Consider the following 24,054-nt stretch of genomic DNA (forward strand, 5'->3'; position numbering starts at 1 on the left):
CCATATGGCTGGCCCTCTGGAGTGAGCGTGGAAATTTAGTGACCCTCTGGGGTGAGTGTGGAAATATAGTGGCCCTCTGGGGTGAGTGTGGAAATATAGTGGCCCTCTGGGGTGAGTGTGGAAATATAGTGGCCCTCTGGGGTGAGTGTGGAAATACAGTGGCCCTCTGGGGTGATTTTGGTAATATAGTGGCCCTCTGGAGTGAGTGTGGAAATATAGTGGCCCTCTGGGGTGAGTGTGGAAATATAGTGGCCCTCTGGAGTGAGTGTGGAAATATAGTGGTCTTCTGGGGTGAGTGTGGAAATATAGTGGCCCTCTGGGATGAGTGTGGAAACACAGTGGCTCTCTGGAGTGAGCGTGGAAATATAGTGGCCCTCTGGAGTGAGTGTGGAACTATACTACTTACCTAAGCCATTCCAGCGGCAGGCTATGAAAATGGGCAGGGGTGAGGTGGGTTCTGGGAGTGAGGCCAAGTAGCCTGACTAGCTTGTTTTGGGAAGTTTGGAGCCTTGTTTTAAGGGTCTTTGAGGTGCAAAAAGGTCACTTGATGTGGGCCAGAACCAGTTGCGGACCCGCGTTCGCACGCATTCACTCATACAGCATTGTTTTTCAGTCAGTATATATATAGAGAGAGAGAAAAAAAACATTTGAAAGTAGAACAATTCAATTTGAAGGGAGAATAAAACATTTGAAAGTAGAACAATTAAATTTGAAGTGAATACATTACCTGTCTAAGCAAACATTTACATCTGCAAATGATCTGCAGTTGTAGTTACTACACAACGTTATGTTTTAAGCAGGCCTACTTTCATACTAGAGTCTAGTATGTGAAGAGTCATTTTGGATTAAAACATAAATAAAAGGTTTTCTCAACCCCCTGAACAGTTAGTCTTGCCACCATGACTGTCTCTGTATCAAAAAGAGTCACAAATAAGTTGCTCAATTCCGACAGCCGGTCAGCAAGTGGATTCATTATATTAATTTAAGTATATAGGCAATATTTTAGGCCAATACAAAAAAACTATAGGTCTCCAGTTATTAAAGTCCTTCCTTATTCACTTGATTTCAGACCGGAGTCCAGACTACAGGTGAAGATGAACTCTCCAGACTCAACCAAACAGGAAGCTGAAGACGTTTCTATTAAACAGGAAGCTGAAGATGTTTCTAATAAACAGGAAGCTGAAGACGTTTCTATTAAACAGGAAGCTGAAGATGTTTCTATTAAACAGGAAGCTGAAGATGTTTCTATTAAACAGGAAGCTGAAGATGTTTCTATTAAACAGGAAGCTGAAGATGTTTCTATTAAACAGGAAGATGAAGATGTTTCTATTAAACAGGAAGCTGAAGATGTTTCTATTAAACAGGAAGCTGAATATGTTTCTATTAAACAGGAAGATGAAGATGTTTCTATTAAACAGGAAGCTGAAGATGTTTCTATTAAACAGGAAGCTGAAGACCACCCACACCTCAGTAAGTTTCATGTGTTTCTTTAACCCATTAAGACCTGAGACCAGATTCTACAAAATATCTTCTAAACCATCACAGTTTTCTTAATTATTTCTTTCCCATGTCCGTATATATACGTACCCCGACGCTATAGGTGGCGTCATATCCCAGATCTGTATATATACGTACCCCAACATATACTCTGTCTATATAATGGTTGAGGCCTAAGAAAGCTTTTAACATTGGTCCGGTTCCTATGGCAACGCTCCACCGTTCCAACTATGGGATTGAAAAACTAATCACAGCGCAAAGCAGTTGAAAGAGGATTTTCAATCCTCCATAAATCAGACTCCAGGATTGCTGTCCTTGTATTGGTGGATCTTCTGCCATCCACATTCCGGATTTAATTTGTGCCTTTGTACCGTGACGGTGAGGGCTGCCACAATGTCTTATTTTCACTGGACAATAACAATGGAAAACTAGAAAATATTGTTCCTGAAGAAACAATGTGGACTCGCTGCAAGCCAAAACAGAGTACAGAGTAGTATAGAGTGTTTAAGTACAGAGGATTAGTTCACTAAGTATAGAGTGTTTAAGTGGTTAGCACCTTCAGTATTTGCAAACTTAGCGTCTGCACTTTCTTAGGGGCAGTTCACACCTAAGACACAGCTGTCTCCTCTGTGTCTCCTGTGTCTTCTGTGTGTTGCAAGCTTGCAATTAATTTTCAATGGGAGTCACATGGTTTGACGAGACAGCCTTGTTGCATGAGGGGGAAGAGGGAAGAAGACAGCCATGCAACAAGGTTGTCTCGTCAAACCATGTGACTCCCATTGAAAATGAATTGCGAGCTTGCGACACACAGAAGACACAGGAGACAGCTGTGTCTTAGATGTGAACGGCCCGTTACTCTTTACAAAACTGAGTAAGTCAGTGTGGAAAAATACTTGCTTGGCCGACTGGCAGCGTGAACAAGACATTTGGCGCTGATCGCTCCAGTAGTTTGTGAGATTTGATCACCACAGTAGTTTGTGAGATTTGATCACTACAGTAGTTTGTGAGATTTGGTCACTACAGTAGTTTGTGAGATTTGGTCACTACAGAAGCAGACATTACATTACATTACATTACATTACAGTCATTTAGCAGACGCTTTTATCCAAAGCGACTTACAATAAGTGTATTCAACATAGGTAGGGAACAAAAACTACTAATCACCAGAAGTCTTTAGTGCATTTTCTGCAAAAACAAGCAACCAAGAGTATACCTAGCGCTAAGGTAAAAGTGCAATATATCAGCTACCTATTTCCTTAAACAGATGAGACAAAATAGCTAAATCAAATGAGCATGAGCTAAAACAATTAAGTGTATCGACTAAACAAGATCCAATAAACAATACAACAATAGAAAACAAGCGTTCGTACAACTAGTTAACAACAAGTAGGTCAGGCAGAGAGGAAGGGTAGTGTTTCCTGAAGAGGTGGGTTTTCAACCTGCGGCGAAATATGGGCAGTGACTCTGCTGTCCTAACATCAGTGGGAAGTTCATTCCACCACTGTGGGGCCAGAACAGAAAAGAGTCGTGACCGTGTGGATCGGCCAGAAGGACCCTTGAGTGACGAGGCAATCAGTCGCCCCGAGGTGGCAGACCGAAGTGGTCGGGCAGGGGTGTAGGCATCGACCATAGCCCGGAGGTAGGAAGGAGCTGTTCCTTTCACTGCCCTATAGGCTAACACCAGGGTTTTGAACTGGATGCGAGCCGCTACGGGGAGCCAGTGTAGAGAACGGAGAAGGATGGTTGTGTGGGAGAACTTGGGGCGGTTGAACACCAGACGAGCCGCAGCTTTCTGAACAAGCTCCAGAGGTCTGATGGCAGATGCCGGAGCACCAGCAAGGAGGGAGTTGCAGTAGTCCAGGCGGGAGATGACGAGAGCCTGGATGAGCACCTGGGCTGCCTTCTCCGTGAGGAAGGGGCGAATCCTCCTGATGTTGTAGAGGAGGAATCTGCAGGACCTTGTCACTGATGCGATGTTTGCCGAGAACGTCAGAGACACCTTTACAGATGCACAGACACACAGGCAGACAGATTCACAGACCCAGAGACGAAATGTTTTTATAATCGTCATGGGGGTTCTAAACACTTATTTGTAACACTTTTTAAACGTGTCACAGTGTTTAGATTATAAACAGAAGAGCATGTTTAAATGCCATGATTGCAGGCTAGTCCTGTCCGCCTCAGCAGGTTCTGTAGAACTGTCGCTGGGACGGCGGAAGGTTTCAACGGCAGGCTGGCATCGCTGTTGCCAGCCAGGGTGTTATTGCTGGTGGTGGTTTCATATTGTGAACAAGTAGCCTAAGCAGAGTACAGTACTGTATGCATGCATATTGCATACCCATACCTGGCAGGTGAAAACAAGCACCCAGATTAGCATTTCAATGCCTGATCTGCATGTGTACAAGGGACAGGCAATGCGGTCCACCCCCCACCACCCCGGACAGTGAGGAAAAAAGAGGTGTTAAGGTGCCAGACTTGGATGGTGGCGCGATTACATACAAAGTCAATGCACGAGAATTGCGCGAACGGGCGCGGCGCGACTCGCGCGCCCTGGTGCGGTACAATCGTGACGAACCGAGGAGAATATATCAGGTCCAATTCCTCATGGGGGCCCTGGCTCCCCAACCCCCACAGACTCTACGTCACTGCACAGACCCATTTACAGATGCACAGACACACATATTCACAGACTCACAAACACCTTTACAGATGCACAGATACACAGGCAATCAGATTCACAGACCCAGATGCACAGACACACAGGCAGACATTCACAGACTCACAGACCCATTTACAGACACATAGGCAGACAGACTCACAGACCCATTTCCAGACGTACAGAGCTATGCAGTGGAAATCTTTTACATAGATTGTTAAGCTACCGTCGTCAGATGACAGCTTTCATTGTCAGAAGTGCTTATGCTTCATAACGTCATAACATGCATTTGCTTCCAAATTAGAGCTTGGGTGTGAAGTATATATATTTTTTAAATTGTTTCAGAATTTCATGATTCAAATGAAATGTTTGCTGTAACATCATTATTAATTGTGGTGTTAGACTAACTAAATATATGACTTCACGTAACTTATAGTAACTAGTATTTTGCTAAAATCTTGCTAAAACTTTCAGAACTGTAGTAACCTGTAGTTAATAACGGTTTAGTCAATCTTATCTTGGTAGGTAATAGCTCATTTTGTACATGGGACATGGAAGAAAAATGGATTTACATTTTAGGAATCCAGTGTTGACCATCATGTTATGTTTCTGCTCCTAGACATCCTGCACATGGTTGTGTGTAAAGAGGAGGTTTCTTCTAAACAGGAGAGGAGCCCCAGTCTGCTCCAGGAGGAACCAGAGCCTCCACACATTAAAGACGAACAGGAGGAACGTAAAGAAGAACAGGAGGAACTACTTCAAAGACCAGAGGAACCTGTTGGGTCAACGTTGACATTACTAGCAGTGAAAGGTGACGATGAAAATGATGAAGAGGAAGAAGACATATCTTCCCACTGCTCTGAAGTTGAAGTTGAAGTTGAATCTGACACTGAAGTCACTGAAGACAGTGATGATTGGGAGGAGACAAGTAAAGACGATGATGACGAATGGCATGACAAGAGTTTCAGTTACTCGGGTTCCCTGAAGAAGCACCAGCGTGTCCACACGGGAGAAAAACCTTTCCAATGTAAACATTGTAACAAGAGTTTTACAGTATCAGATGCCCTGAAAAAACACCAACGTATCCACACTGGTGAAAAACTTTTCCAATGTAAACATTGTGACAGGAGTTGTACCTCATCATCTTCTCTGAAAACACACCTTTGTGTCCACACTGGAGAAAAAACATTTAAATGTATATATTGTAACAAGAGTTTCAGTCAGGCAGGTAACCTGAAGTCACACCTTCGTGTCCACACTGGAGAAAAACCTTTCCAATGTAAACACTGTAACAAGAGTTTTACAGTATCAGATGCCCTGAAAAAACACCAGCGTGTCCACACTGGTGAAAAACCTTTCCAATGTAAACATTGTGACAAGAGCTTTACCGCATCGTCCTCTCTGAAAACACACCTTCGTGTCCACACTGGCGAAAAACCATTCCAGTGTAAACATTGTGACAAGAGTTTCAGTGACCTGGGTAACTTTAAGACACACCTCCGTATCCACACTGGAGAAAAACCTTTCCAATGTAAACACTGTAACAAGAGTTTTACAGTATCAGATGCCCTGAAAAAACACCAGCGTGTCCACACTGGAGAAAAACCTTATCAATGTAAACATTGTAACACGAGTTTCAGTCAGTCAGCTACCCTGAAGACACACCTACGTATCCACACTGGAGAAAAACCTTTCCAATGTAAACATTGTGACAAGAGTTTCAGTGTGTCAGGTTCCCTGAAGACACACCTTCGTGTCCACACTGGAGAAAAACCTTAATGTAAACATTGTGACAAGAGTTTCATAGAGTCAGGTTCCCTGAAGACACACCTTCGTGTCCACACTGGAGAAAAACCTTACCAATGTAAACATTGTGACAAGAGTTTCAGACAGTCAGGTACACTGATGTCACACCAGCATGTCCACACTGGAGAAAAACCATTCCAATGTAAACATTGTAACAAGAGTTTCAGTTCGTTAGCTAACCTGAAGACACACCTACATGTCCACACTGGAGAAAAACCTTACCAATGTAAACATTGTGACAAGAGTTTCAGACAGTCAGGTACACTGATGTCACACCAGCATGTCCACACTGGAGAAAAACCATTCCAATGTAAACATTGTAACAAGAGTTTCAGATCGTTAGCTAACCTGAAGACACACCTACATGTCCACACTGGAGAAAAACCTTACCAATGTAAACATTGTGACAAGAGTTTCAGACAGTCGGGTACACTGATGTCACACCAGCATGTCCACACTGTAGAAAAACCATTCCAATGTAAACATTGTGACAAGAGTTTCAGTATGTTAGTTAACCTGAATAAACACCTTGACACCCTGACATGAGCTCACGGGGAGGACCAAAGTAAACAGCTGTATGTTCATAGGGAGGTCGATAGACAAGGACAATATTATGGATTATTATACTGCTCCTATTTTTCAAAACAAATATGGGTAAATTCTCCTTCTACAGCACAGCCACCCAGGCGTGGAATGCCCTGACCCCTTCCCTAAAAAAAATCACTTAAAACTAGGGCCGGGACTTTAACGCGTTAATTGAGATTAATTAACTACAGAAAAATTAACGCGTTAAAAAGATTAACGCATTTAATCGCACCTTTTCTTTCACGGCGGAACGTTTCTCACTGGGCGCATTTCTAGTACTGAATAGGCTCATTAGGCTGCTGCACTCATTGCACGGCTTGCAGGGGGAGGAGCAGCCCCCTCGCAGCAGCAGCAGTCCAGACCAGTTCACTCTACACTTCAGCTCCGTCAGACAACAACATACAACACCCAAACGAATCGAATGAAGAAGCCGCTTATATCGCTTTTGCTCCGTGGATGGGACATTTAGATTTAAAAGCTATCGGATGGACGCGTGGATAGCAGCATGGTTGTGTGCAATGTCAGAGGGAAAGGATCCATAAAGCCATATGACCAACGCTAGCTTCCATGCTAGCTGCTTCAGCTTAGCATGTCTCGCAGAGTAGAGGCTTGCGGAGATTTCACCACAGCACAAAGCTGTCAAGCTGTCCTCAATGCGAAACATACTGAAGCAACAAGTGTGAAAGTCCTTGGTCAGACAATGGTCTGCCCCAACCCCATGTGAAATGCATTCATTGATTCACTGGGATACCAAAAAACATTTGAAAAAAAAGGTTTATCACTGTTCTCGGGTTGAATATTGATATGCGATTAAAATGTGATTAATCGAGATTAATTCATCACAAAGCTTCTAATTAATTAGATTAAAAATTGTAATCGAGTCCCAGCTCTACTTAAAACAGGCAAAACAAAGTCCACCTTTCAGCAGGCCCAATGGAGAGGAAATGATCACTTCTCCTTTAACTCATTTATTGCGGCTAACTGTTAGCACAACTCCCAGTTCCCAGTGCCACCATACGCGTTCACTTTAAAAGACGGAGTTTGCCCGTCCCCCACACACACGTTAGTATCATTGGCACAAGCACACACTGTTTACCTTTCGTCAGAAGCTTTTACATGGCGGGAGCGTCGGTTACAAAGGCACAAATTTAATCCGAAATTTGGATGGCAGAAGATCCACCAAGGACAGCTCTCCTGGAGTCCGACTTATGGAGGTTTGAAAATCCTCTTTTCAACTGATTTACACCGTGATTATATTTTCAATCCCATAGCTGGAACGGTGGGGCGTTGCCATAGGAACCGGACCAATGTTAAACGCAGCGCTGGGACTCAACCATTATATAGACGGAGTATACGTTGGCGTACGTATATATATACAGATCTGGGATATAGCGTCCCCTAGCGTCGGGGTACGTATATATACGGACATGGGAAAGAAAGAATTAAACATTAAACATTTTTGTACATAATTAGTGATTTCTTTCCTGTAATGATATATTTTGATGTTGTTGTTATTGATGATATTGAATTGTTGTTGAGGGGCGCCAGCCCCCCCTAGGCCAGCTTTGTCTTTGTGTGTACACAAACACGATGATTTGATTGGCTGATCATCATCCCATAGCATTGATTTGATTGGCTGATGTACATATTGAGGATAAAAAGTGATGACGCCAAAAGTGATTGGCCTGAATGACATTTGTGATGATTTGATTGACTGAGCATGGAATGTGATGTATGATGATAAGAGCACCCCTCACTTCACACAAGTGTGATTTTTGTTATTCTTCATGTCATGTCTATGAATTGATTGCATTGGGCCTGAATAAGACCATAAGGACTTTTTTTCTGTGTTCTCCCTTTTGGAATCAGTGTTTGACTGAACTCTGTTGCTGTTATGTCCAATCAATATAACATAGAAATGACTAAATTGTTACTAATTTTTTTTTAAATGTTGTTTTTTTCCCCTCCAATGCATTGGTTGGATTAAAGCTGCTATAAGCAATAATATGTCAAAATTTGAATGGCCCTTTTTTTTGTATTCAGACAGCCAGCAATGGGTAGAACGATCCCAAAAAAGATTTAGTCTGTGACACATCTAGGGGCCGCAATCTGCATTCAAAGATTTTTCCTAGTAGAATTTAGATTAGATTTAGCTAGATTCTAGATTTAGAATCTAGCTAGTATATGTGACCATACATTAACATCCTATAAGGCAAGATTTTCAAGATAATGTATGGTCACATATAAACCCCTATCAAACTAATTTTCTCAATACCGACAGCCAAGTGGATTCATGAATGCATGTATAGACAATATTCTAGGCAAATAATAATAATTAAAATAATATATATATCAAATGTCCCACTTAACAAAGAAACATTATAATAAGGCTACATCTTATCCACCATCTTTTCAAAAGTGTTGACGAATCGTTTCGTCTCTCCCATCAGCTCCTCGTGCCGTTTCTCCTCCTTCTCTGCCTCCTGGATCAGGACCTCCAGCACAGCATCAACTGACTTTTTTTCCCTTTGCAGGCGGGGGGGAGAGGTCAACGGAGGATGGTGTTTCAGATGGTACAGGTGTTGCTGGACCAGGGGGAGCTGACTTGGACCAGCATGATGCAATGACGACCAGTGGGGTCACGGATGGTTTTGACCCTATTGCATCATGCATGTCCTCCCAAAATAGCCATGTTGCTCCCCCTGGTCCGTCCCAGAGCCGGTCGGGCGGCCTTCAGGTTCTACAACAAACACTGACATGAGATCTCTGCAACATCTTCTATTTATGTTGTGTTATTTGTTAACTCAAGCGTTCAAGTTGAATAAAGGTCAATATAGAAAGTAAATGTTATGTATAAACTTTACCTTGTATTTAGTTTTTAGATTCTCCCATTTTTTCGAAGCCTGTTTGGATGTTGGAAGTGGCATCCCCTCCATTTGTTTAATGATGAAGCTGTTAGGAAATATGCCAGGGGTTAGTTGAAACGTTTTGCACTGGAAATGGAATCCATTAGAATGATATGGAAATGGAACATTAACAGTCTAACGTGAGCTACATAAATCCTTTATTTCAGCGATAAGTCCATTGAACTCCGTTCTCACTCTCACACAGACACACACTGAACCACGGTGCGTGCTGCATTAAAGTGGCGTTCTTTTTTTTTTTTTTTTTGTCTGGATTTATTGGGCTTCGGGCCTAACATTATGATCATTTTTAGAGTCGGGCCGAGCTTCAGGCCGACCCAGTTAGGGCCGGGCCGGGCCTTAATTTTTGGGCCCGTTGAGAACTTTAAAGCCTCATACATGACTGTATTCATCCCCCTCATTAGGGGAGAAACAATCTCTGTAGGAAGTCTGATCATCCAATTACATCATATTTTATATAGTTCTGTGTTGAACTAGTAGAGTAGAAAAAAGTAGAAATATCAGGTAAACTATTAAAATAGGTAGTATATTCTACTACCATCACATTTTAACAATTTAGTTCCACACAGAAACAATTGCATACAAGAACATAAATAGTTCAGGTGCAGAAAAGTTACATCAACAAAAACAACATGATACAACAAGCATGTAATGTCACCCAGCATTTTATATGTACAAGGAGTACTGTAGGCCTAATGCAGATATTTAACAATAGAGGGTAGGGTGCAGTATACTTGGTTCAGACTAGTCATTGGTCCGACAAATGACAACCTACCTCAAACCCTAACCGAACCATAACCGCAAGCACGGGAGCAGCGAATGTCTCCCGCATTTCGGACGAATGCTCCGTCGGAATTACGTGCGGATCCCCACGTGACATCATCATTATACCCGGAAGTTATGCGAGAACGCCTAGGCCTACTGAGTGGAAAAAAACTACGTTCTGTCTTTGACAGCTCATACACCCACACAGAAAAGTCATATCTGATAGCATTAAATGACATTAAACAATGTTAAACTCACTTTGCCACTCGATTTGCCACTCGCTTTATGCATGTGCATAACCTCTATACTTTAACTTTTGAGAGCGTAAAATAAAACCAAAATGGACGCGTAATGGTCCATTTTGTTTCATTTTACACTCTCAAGAGTTAAAGATATACAATTGTTATATTCTAATAAGGGTCCATTTGGTTACCAACTCTCCATCATTTATCTGGGGACCACCTGGAACCCCCTCAAGGACCACTGGTTGAGAACCACTGCAGTAGAGCATATACCGGTAGGCCTATTTGGGAATTGAAAGAGCTGGATTAGCTGAAGTAAGAATAAAGGATTATATTGGTAAGGCTATATTGTATTTGCTATGATGCATTAGGAATATTATTTTTCAATTTTCATTTACACGTTTTAAATCAACACATTTCTAACAACATATTGTAGGGTTGTGCAGGTGAGATTTAGAAAACCCAGTGGGGTTTATAAGGTTAATCTCACTGCATTTAACTACAAACATACAAATAAATCATACAAATCTAACAAAGTAACAAAGTGGCATCATAAATAATACAACAATGAATACACAGACCGTAGTAAGTAAGTAATTGGTAGAAAAAAATAAGTGTAGGCCTATGTGTGTGGGTGTAAGAGTTGAAGACATTTTGAACTGTTATATTTGATCCATCAAATGGTTTCTATATTATAAGTTTATATTTAAAATGATTCAGTGAAGTTAGACTTTGATGAGATCATATAGCTGTTCCACTGTATTACACTGTACCATGGCTCCCCCTAGCGGCCGTCTATGGTATGTGCACCGTGCACGCTTTCAGCAGCAGCAGTGCTAGACTGCGCATGTTCACAACCCTATGAGCGTTTCAGCAATTCCAGAACAGTGGAAACATGGCAATTAGAAAACATCACTGTTGATTTATCAATACCAACATTTTAGTTATAGGCCATAACCGTTTTGTCTGGTCGAGTGTGGGTTGGACTTGGACGTGGGTTCAACTCATAGCTTGAGTCGCACTAACATTGGCCCCATATGGAACGTCACTCCGCTATAATGTAGCTCTACATATCAGAAGGAGAGGTTCCATGTGTGGCTGGACTTGTGTCGACATCCACGCTTGCTGAGTATGTTTTGCATCACGACAGCTTCGTGCTGTCATTAATGTGGTGAAAGCCAAAGCACTGCAGCGCATCGCTCAAGCTTCCAGGTTGTTGAAGCAGCTAGCATGGAAGCTAACGTTAGTGTAGCAGCCATAGAGCTATAAAGGAGGTAGCAGCCCCATATATCGAACCTTCCCCTCCACTATTGCATACAACCGAGCTGTTATCGATAAATCTAAACGTCCCATTTACGGGGCAAAGGCGATAAGCGGCTTCTTCATTCCTTTGAGAATGGTGGTGTGTTGTTGTCTGTCTGACTGACCGCACGCAATGGATTGGAGGCTGTTTGGTGCGCCGTTTATAGCGGTCCGACTGCCTGCCCTGAAACTCGTCCTGTGAGAAACGTTCCGGTGTGAAAACAGGAGTGCGATTAATTGCGTTAATTTTTTTAACGCGTACATTTTTCTGTAGTTAATGAATCGTAATGAACGCGTTAAAGTCCCGGCCCTATTTATAACGTTAACATACAACCTATAATTAGAGGCATTTGATTACTATTCAGGATTCCAGTTGAAAAATAGCAAAAAAAATCACACCCGTGTGAAGTGCTCTTATCATCATTCATCATACATCATGTCATTATAACTGAATTGATGTGATTGGTTGGTTACATTTACGTCATATTTGGCAGACATAGAGACACACGGGGACTACAAATTTCACGCCCCCAAATGAGACAGCGGCCCCACTTCTGGCCCGTTTCAATGGTGTACTGCAGCTGTCAATGCAATCCCTATGAGAGGCATCATAAAATACCCTAATTTCACTGGTCCATTACTGAGGCTGTAGCGATTTTTTTTGTGTTCTAATAAAGTTTCCCATATGTTTGATTTGTCCTTTTCAATGTCACATAGCCTACCTGCCATCTGAATATACAACCCACAATGTACTATAATATACTCCATCAGAGATTCAAAAGTGCTAGCATTGTAAATCTCAAGTTAAAGGGGTCGCACGGTATATACGTCACGGTCGCATCCCTTGAGGTTTTCAATACCCAGATATATTTGTTGTGTTTTGTTTTATATGCTATGTATTTGTGGGAAATTATCTAAACAGCATCTTGCAAGACTAATTATTAATACTCATCTGGAGAATTCACTATAGGTAGTTGAAAATGCAACTATTCAGCCAAGTTAATTATACAACAAGTTGACAACAGTAAAACACACCGTTGGTGGTAGGTAGAACATATTAGTAAGCCTGTGACATGTTAAAAATATAGACATGAATAACAAAGTCAGTCGGAATCGGGATGTATTATTGAGAATTCCACTCTTCAACGTCGGCGCTCGTAGCCTCGTAAAGGCAGTGACGGCAGTGACGTCTGCCGTCTCCCCTCTGCTCTGTTAACATTATGGGTAACATTCAAGTGGTAAATTAAATGTGAAATACATCCTCTATTGAGAAAACAACAATATATGTTGACAAAGACACTTCATACATTTGGAAACATATTTTTATTCAAATTAGTTCATTTCATATTATTTTAAAAGTAGGCTTACTACAGTTGAATTTCAATGGACTTCTATGGGCTGGCCTGCAGTACACCGTTCTAACGGACCAGAAGTGGGGACGCTGTCTCATTTGGGGGCGTGAAATATGTAGTCCCCGTGTGTCTCTATTTCACCTAATTTCTCCCTTCATTTAAAGTTCTCCGTCCTGTGGACGGATTTCCGTCTTGAGGACTTCATATTGGCCATTTATTGAGATCAGTGCGAATCTGCAAAAACATTTAATAAGAGGGGTGGGGGGTGTATGAAGCCATGGCCACGGTGTGAATGACATTAAGTCATCAAAACGCAGCATATACTTAATTGCTACTAGTCAAGAGATCTCTCCAAAGTCCAAACTACCAAGCTTCCATTCACACTCAAATAATGTATGCGTTGGGTCTGAAAATCGTTTTCCGTCTTCCGTTTTTTTCTTGCTTTAACCCCTGCATATTGTGACGTGTTGGGACAAAAGCTGTATATAGCTCAGGATTTCAATTCCAACTAGAAAAAGTGCCCTGGGTACAGGTCTCCACCAGGAGGATAGGACTGTGTGTGATGTTTGGCAAAATGTTTAGGAGTAATATAAACATGTTTTTTTGTTTGTTTGTTTTTTGCAACAATTTTCTTCATTTTGTTGAGGAAATGCAGAGCCAGATCACTCATAGCATCTCTGAGGATAGAATTCTGGATGAGCAGGACATGTGCAGCATTTTGAACGAAACAGGCCACTCCTGAAAACTTTGGAAGGCAATGTTAGCCAATCAGTGTAGAATCTGAGAAATCCAACAGACTCGTCTTGATCACATGACTACAGAGTACCGATTTGCGTGAGATTTGGATGAAATCTGTGCGACTAAGCAATGTGTTTAGCAGAAATCGGCCTCATGGTGGCGCTATAACCGGCAGATGTGGAGGGATGCAGGGAAAATGTTTTTCCATGGCCTCTAGGGAGTGCGCATACATAAGTTGTATACAGATTGATGCAGTTATAGCTAAAAACAGGAATTGGCATGTTATAGCGCCACCATGAGGCTGATTTGGAAAATAATGAGTGGCATGTCGTCCTCGGCCTAGTGGAAATGTGCGTGTGTAATTTCACGGAAATTGCACACTGTTTTTGTGATTTGTGGCATTTTGTTCGAAACGGACCATTCATGTGAGCTTTGGAAGCCAATATTAGCCAATCAGGATGGAAGATGGGAAATGGTGCAAATCCGTGTTGATCACATGACTATGTAGATAGTGTATACCGAAGTTTGTGATGTATGGATAAAATGTGTATGGGTAATCTACAGAAATGTGTTTTGCCTAAATCGGCCTCATGGTGGCGCTATAACAGGCCGTTGAGGAATATTTGGGGCAGAGGTTCATCGTTGGCATCCATGGAGTGTGTGTGCACAGTTTGGCATGGATCGGGCCAACGGTACCGGAGATTAGCTGATAACGGACGGACGGAAGGACGGAAGGAAGGAAGGACACACACACACACGGACGGAGTGCAAAACATACTCTCTCCCCATGCCTTCGGCCTGGTGGAGACAATAATAGCAAAAATAGCTGATCTACAAGCTCTACAAGTTTTGAGCTTGTAGATCGGATATTTTTGCTACAACAGTAATATGCCATATGGCTGGCCCTCTGGGGTGAGTGTGGAAATGTAGTGGCCCTATGGGGAGAGTATGGAAATATAGTGGCCCTCTGGAGTGAGTGTGGAAATATAGTGGCCCTCTGGGGTGAGTGTGGAAATATAGTGGCCCTCTGGAGTGAGTGTGGAAATATAGTGGCCCTCTGGGGTGAATGTGGAAATATAGTGGCTAGTTAATCTAGTTAGTTAGTCTTGCCGCCATGACTGTCTCTGTATCAAAAAGAGTCACAAATAAGTTGCTCAATTCCGACAGCCGGTCAGCAAGTGGATTAATTATATTAATTTAAGTATATAGGCAATATTTTAGGCCAATAAAAAAAACCTATATATAACAAATATCCCACTCCACACCCCCGGCTGCCGGACTATAGGTCTCCAGTTATTAAAGTCCTTCCTTATTCACTTGATTTCAGACCGGACTCCAGACTACAGGTGAAGATGAACTCTCCAGACTCGTAAGAACTGCAATACCCATGATGCATCACTCCCAGGTGAAGATGAACTCTCCAGACTCAACCAGGGACGTTTCTATTAAACAGGAAGCTGAAGAAGTTTCTATTAAACAGGAAGCTGAAGACGTTTCTATTAAACAGGAAGCTGAAGATGTTTCTATTAAACAGGAAGCTGAAGACGTTTCTATTAAACAGGAAGCTGAAGACGTTTCTATTAAACAGGAAGCTGAACATGTTTCTATTAAACAGGAAGCTGAAGACGTTTCTATTAAACAGGAAGCTGAAGATGTTTCTATTAAACAGGAAGCTGAAGATGTTTCTATTAAACAGGAAGCTGAAGATGTTTCTATTAAACAGGAAGCTGAAGATGTTTCTATTAAACAGGAAGCTGAAGACGTTTCTATTAAACAGGAAGCTGAAGACGTTTCTATTAGACAGGAAGCTGAATATGTTTCTATTAAACAGGAAGCTGAAGATGTTTCTATTAAACAGGAAGCTGAAGATGTTTCTATTAAACAGGAAGCTGAAGATGTTTCTATTAAACAGGAAGCTGAAGACTACCCACACCTCAGTAAGTTTCATGCCTTTCTTTAAAGCGCAAATAACATGCATTTTAAAACTGTTTAATATTTAATATCACATTGTCTATGTCCCTCAAAGTTATTTCTAATGGTTTGAGCCTCAATCACCACTCTGATATAACCAGTCCTTGTCTTTTCTTTCTGGACTTTGAAAGCAGTTTTAGCTGCAAAACCACAATGTCCTGAGGTGGTGGGGGTGCTGATATGCAGATTATTTAATATGTGAGTCATTATAATACTGACGCTAGATAAAACCAGGCGTGTTTCCATTCCATGCCAGCTTGGAAAATCAACAATGGTGGACATTGTAAACAAAGTGGAAATACAAATTTGGAACTGAAGACTGAAGAAGAGGAGGAATTATTCAAAGTAGGGTGACATTGATGACATCACGATGAGGACAAAATCAGTTGAGCTGTTCCTGAGAGCAATTTCCATTAAAGCACCCATATGATATGAAAGCCTGATTGTTCAAAATTAGTTATTTGTGGGGATAGAAAACACACAAGGGAGCCCCAAAAACACCAAAGAAATGAAAAAAAAAAAATGTTATGGTATAGGTCCTTTAATATTTTCTGTTCTGTAGGAAAATATTGTTCCTGAAGAAACAATGTGGGCTCGCTGCAAGCCAAAACATAGTATTATAAATTGTACAAATTCAGTTTGACTTGGTATCTCTGTCTGTGTGTTGTGTGGTTGAGTATTTAAGTACAGAGTAGTATAGAGTGTTTAAGTACAGAGGATTAGTTCACTAAGTATAGAGTGTTTAAGTGGTTAGCATTTTTCAAACAAGTATTTGCAAACTTAGCGTCTGCACTTTCTTAGGGGCTGTTCACACTTAAGACACAGCTGTCTCCTCTGTGTCTTCTGTGTGTCGCAAGCTTGCAATTCATTTTCAATGGGAGTCACGTGGTTTGACGAGACAGCCTTGTTGCATGAGGAGGGAGGGAAGAAGACAGCCATGCAACAAGGCTGTCTCGTCAAACCATGTGACTCCCATTGAAAATGAATTGCGAGCTTGCTACATACAGAAGACACAAGAGACACTGAGAAGACAGCTGTGTCTTAGGTGTGAACGTCCCCTTACTCTTTACAAAACTGAAACATTACCATTATGTGCAACGCAATTTCTATCAAGTGTGGAAAAATACTTGCTTGGCCGACTGGCAGCGTGAACAAGACATTTGGCGCTGATCGCTCCAGTAGTTTGTGAGATTTGATCACCACAGTAGTTTGTGAGATTTGATCGCTACAGTAGTTTGTGAGATTTGATCGCTACAGTAGTTTGTGAGATTTGGTCACTACAGTAGTTTGTGAGATTTGGTCACTACAGAGGCAGACTCAAAGACACCTTTACAGATGCACAGACACACAGGCAGACAGACTCACAGACCCATTTACAGATTCACAGACACACAGATTCACAGACTCACAGACACCTTTACAGATGCACAGACACACAGGCAGACATTCACAGACCCATTTACAGACACCCAGACACATAGGCAGACCGACTCACAGACCCATTTACAGACGTACAGAGCTATGCAGGGGAATCTTTTTACATAGATTGTTAAGCTTATATCGGTCCGCATTTCAAGCTTTCATTGTCAGAAGTGCTTATGTTTCATAACATAACATAACATAGTTTGCTTCCAAATTAGAGCTTGGGTGTGAAGTATAATTTAGGACCTATAAAATAAAATTCAACTTTTTCAATTTATTTCCTTTTTTTGGGGCTCCCACATGTGTTTTCTATCCCCACAACAACAATCAGGCTTTCATATCAATATGGGTGCTTTAATGGAAATTGCTCTCAGGAACAGCTAAACTGATTTTGTCCTCATCGTGATGTCATCAATGTCACCCTACTTTGTATAATTCCACCTCTTCAGTCTTCCGTTCCAAATTTGCATTTCCACTTTGTTGACATTGTATAATTTCATCTGTGGATCTTAACAGCAGCCGATATCGGCTCCGAAGTATCGCGATATTTGGCTGCCAGACGGGAAGCGGTGGGAAGTCTCGCGATACTTGGTACGTTCAGAAAGGTACTTTGTTCTCTTTAGATACCATACCTCTATAAAAATACACAGTGTACACATCGAAAAGCAACACAGCAGACAATAATGTGTTACATGTCTTCTGTTATTTTCCAGAAGTGATTACTTTACAAAAGGTCTCAGTCATTCATAAATAATTTGTAGTAGTTTGTTCATGAGCTGGTCACTTATAGGCCTATCTCACAGCCCCCCTTCCACACCCCCTTCCGGTAGGTAGTGGTGTCATTTAACATTAGGCATTTACACTTTTTTTTCTCTGGAGAATCTAAGTACATTTCCTAAATGTCAAAGACTGATAATAATATGAAGAAAACACAATGGTATAACAACTCAAATAAGTAGAATAAACCTTACCTTTACAAAACGGTAGTTTGTGGCTTGTGAAACTACCTGGACCGCAGGGAGAAAAAAAAACGCATTAGCTCCAAAAGGGCGCGTGGGAAGGGGGTGGGGAAATGCTGTGAGATAGGCCTATTGACTCCAGTGCATTCTGCAACTTCTGGGTGTAGTTTGGCTCCCATGAAAGTGTCCATGAAAGTGTCATGGTCACGTGACCACTTATCTTCCTTCTCAAAGCTTCCTTGCACCACCTCAGGACATTGTGGTATTGCAGCTAAAACTGCTTTCAAAGTCCAGAAAGAAATGACAAGGACTGGTTATATCAGAGTGGTGATTGAGGCTCAAACCATTAGAAATAAGTTTGAGGGACATAGAAAATATGATATTAAGTTTGAGGGACATAGAAAATATGATATTAAATATTGAAAACAGTTTTAAAATGCATGTTATATCTGCTTTAAATTGTTTCAGAATTTCATGATTCAAATGAAATATTTGCTGTAACATCATTATTCATTTTGGTGTTAAAGTAACTAAATACATGACTTCAAGTAACTTGTATTTTGCTAAAAACTTGCTAAAACTTTCAGAACTGTAGTAACCTGTAGTTAATAACGGTTTAGTCAATCTTATCTTGGTAGGTAATAGCTCATTTTGTACATGGAACATGGAAGAAAAATAGATTTACATTTTAGGAATCCAGTGTTGACCATCATGTTATGTTTCTGCTCCTAGACATCCTGCACATGGTTGTGTGTAAAGAGGAGTTTTCTTCTAAACAGGAGAGGAGCCCCAGTCTGCTCCAGGAGGAACCAGAGCCTCCACACATTAAAGAAGAACAGGAGGAACTTAAAGAGGAACTACTTCAAAGACCAGAGGAACCTGTTGGGTCAACGTCGACATTACTAGCAGTGAAATGTGACGATGAAAATAATGATGAAGAAGAAGAAAAACGTTTCCAATGTAAACATTGTGACAGGAGTTGTACCTCATCATCTTCTCTGAAAACACACATTCGTGTCCACACTGGAGAAAAAATATTTAAATGTATATATTGTAACAAGAGTTTCAGCCAGGCAGGTAACCTGAAGACACACCTTCGTGTCCACACTGGAGAAAAAACATTTAAATGTATATATTGTAACAAGAGTTTCAGCCAGGCAGGTAACCTGAAGACACACCTTCGTGTCCACACTGGAGAAAAACCGTATCAATGTAAACATTGTGACAAGCGTTACAAGCGTTATAGTCACCTGAAGACACACCAGCATGTCCACACTGGAGAAAAACCTTTTCAATGTAAACATTGTGACAAGAGTTTCAGACAGTCAGGTACCCTGAAGACACACCAGCGTATCCACACTGGAGAAAAACCTTATCAATGTAAACATTGTGACAAGAGTTTCAGTCAGTCATATACCCTGAAGATACACCAGTGTATCCACACTGGAGAAAAAACATATCAATGTAAACATTGTGACAAGAGTTTCAGACAGTCAGATAACCTGAAGATACACCAGTGTATCCACACTGGAGAAAAACCTTATCAATGTAAACATTGTGACAAGAGTTTCAGTCAGTCAGATAACCTGAAGAAACACCTTCGTGTCCACACTGGAGAAAAACCTTATCAATGTAAACATTGTGACAAGAGTTTCAGACAGTTAGGTCACCTGAAGGCACACCTACGTGTCCACACTGGAGAAAAACCTTATCAATGTAAACATTGTGACAAGAGTTATAGTCACGCATGTCACCTGAAGACACACCAGCATGTCCACACTGGAGAAAAACCATATCAATGTAAACATTGTGACAAGAGTTTCAGTCAGTCTGATAACCTGGAGAAACACCAGCGTGTCCACACTGGAGAAAAACCTTATCAATGTAAACATTGTAACACGAGTTTCAGAAAGTCAGCTACCCTGAAGACACACCTACGTATCCACACTGGAGAAAAACCTTATCAATGTAAACATTGTGACAAGAGTTTCAGTCAGTTAGATAACCTGAAGAAACACCTACGTGTCCACACTGGAGAAAAACCTTATCAATGTAAACATTGTGACAAGAGTTTCAGACAGTTAGGTCACCTGAAGACACACCTACGTGTCCACACTGGAGAAAAACCTTTCCAATAGGGGTGTAACGATACATTTGAACAGCGATAAGATACGTATCACAATACATAGTTGACGATATGATATTGGTTCATTATGACGTTCAATTCAATGATTTGAAATCGATACAGTAACTATTTAACAAATATATTAAATATGTGTGAAATGTGTGGATAGTGGAGGTTTTTTCTGGATATAAATAAGTAACCACAGTGATTCTCTGGCAAATAGATGGACATTGTATTTGAACACATATGGACAAACCCACGCCTTGACATGAACACAGTGAATACACACATTTAACGATCGACCAATTTGTAGCTATATGGAATGGAAAAGTAATTAAACCCTTCTTTTTTCTTCTTAAAATTACTAAATACAATGCACAAGTATTTAGTATTGATTACATTGATTATTTACATTGTAAAACGATTCCATACCAATTATGTACATTGCAAAAAGATACAATACGTTTTTTTGCTGTCGATATACTTTTACCATTTATTTGAATTAAAATTGATATTTCGATACAGCTATATCGTACACGCCTACACTCCACTTTAAACGGTGTGACCAAAGTTTAATTGACTTGCTAAGACACCATTGCATGGGATAAAAAAGAAGAAAGTGTCCACTATAAATGAGCTCACTGGGAGGATCAAAGTAAACAGCTGTATGTTCGTAGGGAGGTCGATAGACAGGGAAAATATTATGGATTATTATACTGCTCCTATTTTTCAAAACAAATATTGGTAAATTCTCCTTCTACAGCACAGCCACCCAGGCGTGGAATTCCCTGACCCCTTCCCTAAAAGAAAATCACTTACATCTTTTAAAACAGGCAAAAAAAAAGTCCACCTTTCAGCAGGCCCAATGGAGAGGAATTGTTTGTATTGTATTTTCAATCCCATAGCTGGAACGGTGGGGCGTTGCCATAGGAACCGGACCAATGTTAAACGTAGCGCTGGCACTCAACCATTATATAGACGGAGTATACGTCGGCATAAATATACGGACCTGGGATATGGCGTCCCCTAGCGTCGGTGTACGTATATATACGGACCTGGGATATAGCGGCCCCTAGCGTCGGTGTACGTATATATACGGACCTGGGATATAGCGTCCCCTAGCGTCGGGGTACGTATATATACGGACCTGGGATATAGCGTCCCCTAGCGTTGGTGTACGTATATATACGGACTTCGGATATAGCATCCCCTAGCGTCGGGGTACGTATATATACGAACATGGGAAAGAAATAATTAAACAGGTGATCACCCCCCTCCTAACGTGTTCCCCACTCTGTACTATAGTGTTTTTTTGTACAAGTGATTTCTTTCCTGTAATGATATATTTTGATGTTGTTGTTATTGATGATATTGAATTGTTGTTGAGGGGCGCCAGCTCCCCCTATGGACAGCTTTGTCTTTGTGTGTACATAAACACGATGATTTGATTGGCTGATCATCATCCCATAGCATTGATTTGATTGGCTGATGTACATATTGACGATAAAAAGTGATGACGCCAAAAGTGATTGGCCTGAATGACATTTGTGATGATTTGATTGACTGAGCATGGAATGTGATGTATGATGATAAGAGCACCCCTCACTTCACACAAGTGTGATTTTTGTTATTCTTCATGTCATGTCTATGAATTGATTGCATTGGGCCTGAATGGAAACAAGACCATAAGGACTTCTTTTTTGTGTTCTCCCTTTTGGAATCAGTGTTTGACTGAACTCTGTTGCTGTTATGTCCAATCAATATAACATAGAAATGACTAAATTGTTACTCATTTTTTGTTAAATGTTGTTTTTTCCCCCTCCAATGCATTGGTTGGATTAAAGCTGCTATAAGCAATAATATGTCAAAATTTGAATGACCCTTTTTTTGTATTCAGACAGCCAGCAATGGGTAGAACGCTCCCAAAAAAGATTTAGTCTGTGACACATCTAGGGGCCGCAATCTGCATTCAAAGATTTTTCCTAGTAGAATTCAGAATTTATATTAGATTTAGCTAGATTCTAGATTTAGAATCTAGCTAGTACTATATGTGACCATACATTAACATCCTATAAGGCAAGATTTTCAAGATAATGTATGGTCACATATAAACCCCTATCAAACAAATTTTCTCAATACCGACAGCCAAGTGGATTCATGAATGCATGTATAGACAATATTCTAGGCAAATAATAATAATTAAAAAAATATATATATCAAATGTCCCACTTAACAAAGAAACATTATAATAAGGCTACATCTTATCCACCATCTTTTCAAAAGTGTTGACGAATCGTTTCGTCTCTCCCATCAGCTCCTCGTGCCGTTTCTCCTCCTTCTCTGCCTCCTGGATCAGGACCTCCAGCACAGCATCAACTGACTTTTTTTCCATTTGCAGGCGGGTTGGGAGAGGTCAACGGAGGATGGTGTTTCAGATGGTACAGGTGTTGCTGGCGGTGTCGTGGGGGTCGCTGGACCAGGGGGAGCTGACTTGGACCAGCATGATGCAATGACGACCAGTGGGGTCACGGATGGTTTTGACCCTATTGCATCATGCATGTCCTCCCAAAATAGCCATGTTGCTCCCCCTGGTCCGTCCCAGAGCCGGTCGGGCGGCCTTCAGGTTCTACAACAAACACTGACATGAGATCTCTGCAACATCTTCTATGTATGTTGTGTTATTTGTTAACTCAAGCGTTCAAGTTGAATAAAGGTCAATATAGAAAGTAAATGTTATGTATAAACTTTCCCTTGTATTTAGTTTTTAGATTCTCCCATTTTTTCGAAGCCTGTATGGATGTTGGAAGTGGCATCCCCTCCATTTGTTTAATGATGAAGCTGTTAGGAAATATGCCAGGGGTTAGTTGAAACGTTTTGCACTGGAAATGGAATCCATTAGAATGATATGTAAATGGAACATTAACAGTCTAACGTGAGCTACATAAATCCTTTATTTCGGCGATAAGTCCATTGAACTCCGTTCTCACTCTCACACAGACACACACTGAACCACGGTGCGTGCCGCATTAAAGTGGCGTTCTTTTTTTTTTTTTTTTGTCTGGATTTATTGGGCTTCGGGCCTAACATTATGATCATTTTTAGAGTCGGGCCGAGCTTCAGGCCGACCCAGTTAGGGCCGGGCCGGGCCTTCATTTTTGGGCCCGTTGAGAACTTTAATACGCGTTCACTTTAAAGCCTCATACATGACTGTATTCATCCCCCTCATTAGGGGAGAAACAATCTCTGTAGGAAGTTTGATCATCGAATTACATCATATTTTATATAGTTCTGTGTTGAACTAGTAGAGTAGAAAAAATAAATATTAGGTAAACTATGAAAATAGGTAGTATATTCTACTGCCATCACATTTTAACAATTTAGTTCCACACAGAGAAAATTGCATACAAGAACATAAATAGTTCAGGTGCAGAAAATCAACAAAAACAACATGATACAACAAACATGTAATGTCACCCAGCATTCCATATGTACAAGGAGTAGCCTACTGTAGGCATAATGCAGATATTTAACAATAGAGGGTTTGATTGATTGATTGATTGAAAATTGTATTAACAGTTTGCAGAATTACAGTACATTTCAAGCACAAACTCAATACAAAGGCTGTTAACTGTGAGTGGACGACCCAATTAAGCATTACACTTGTTTACAACAGGGTCCACCATGTTCAATTCATCAAAACATTTAGAGAC

The 24,054-nt window shown here is 41.0% G+C and overlaps 1 protein-coding gene across 1 annotated transcript in view; it reads left to right on the top strand.

Moving 5' to 3' along the window:
- LOC306931876 (uncharacterized protein) overlaps positions 1 to 22,995 on the top strand; it is a 58,362-nt gene extending 35,367 nt beyond the window's left edge. The window contains exon 3 of the mRNA XM_079513535.1: positions 22,743 to 22,995. Within this exon, the coding sequence (XP_079369661.1) occupies positions 22,743 to 22,834 (92 nt within the window). The 3' untranslated portion in view covers positions 22,835 to 22,995. The remainder of the gene's footprint in view (positions 1 to 22,742) is intronic.
- Positions 22,996 to 24,054: the final 1,059 nt, after the last annotated feature.

The sequence above is a fragment of the Electrona antarctica genome, assembly GCF_951216825.1.
Source record: "Electrona antarctica genome assembly, chromosome: 11".
In the NCBI taxonomy this organism is placed as follows: Eukaryota; Metazoa; Chordata; class Actinopteri; order Myctophiformes; family Myctophidae; genus Electrona; species Electrona antarctica.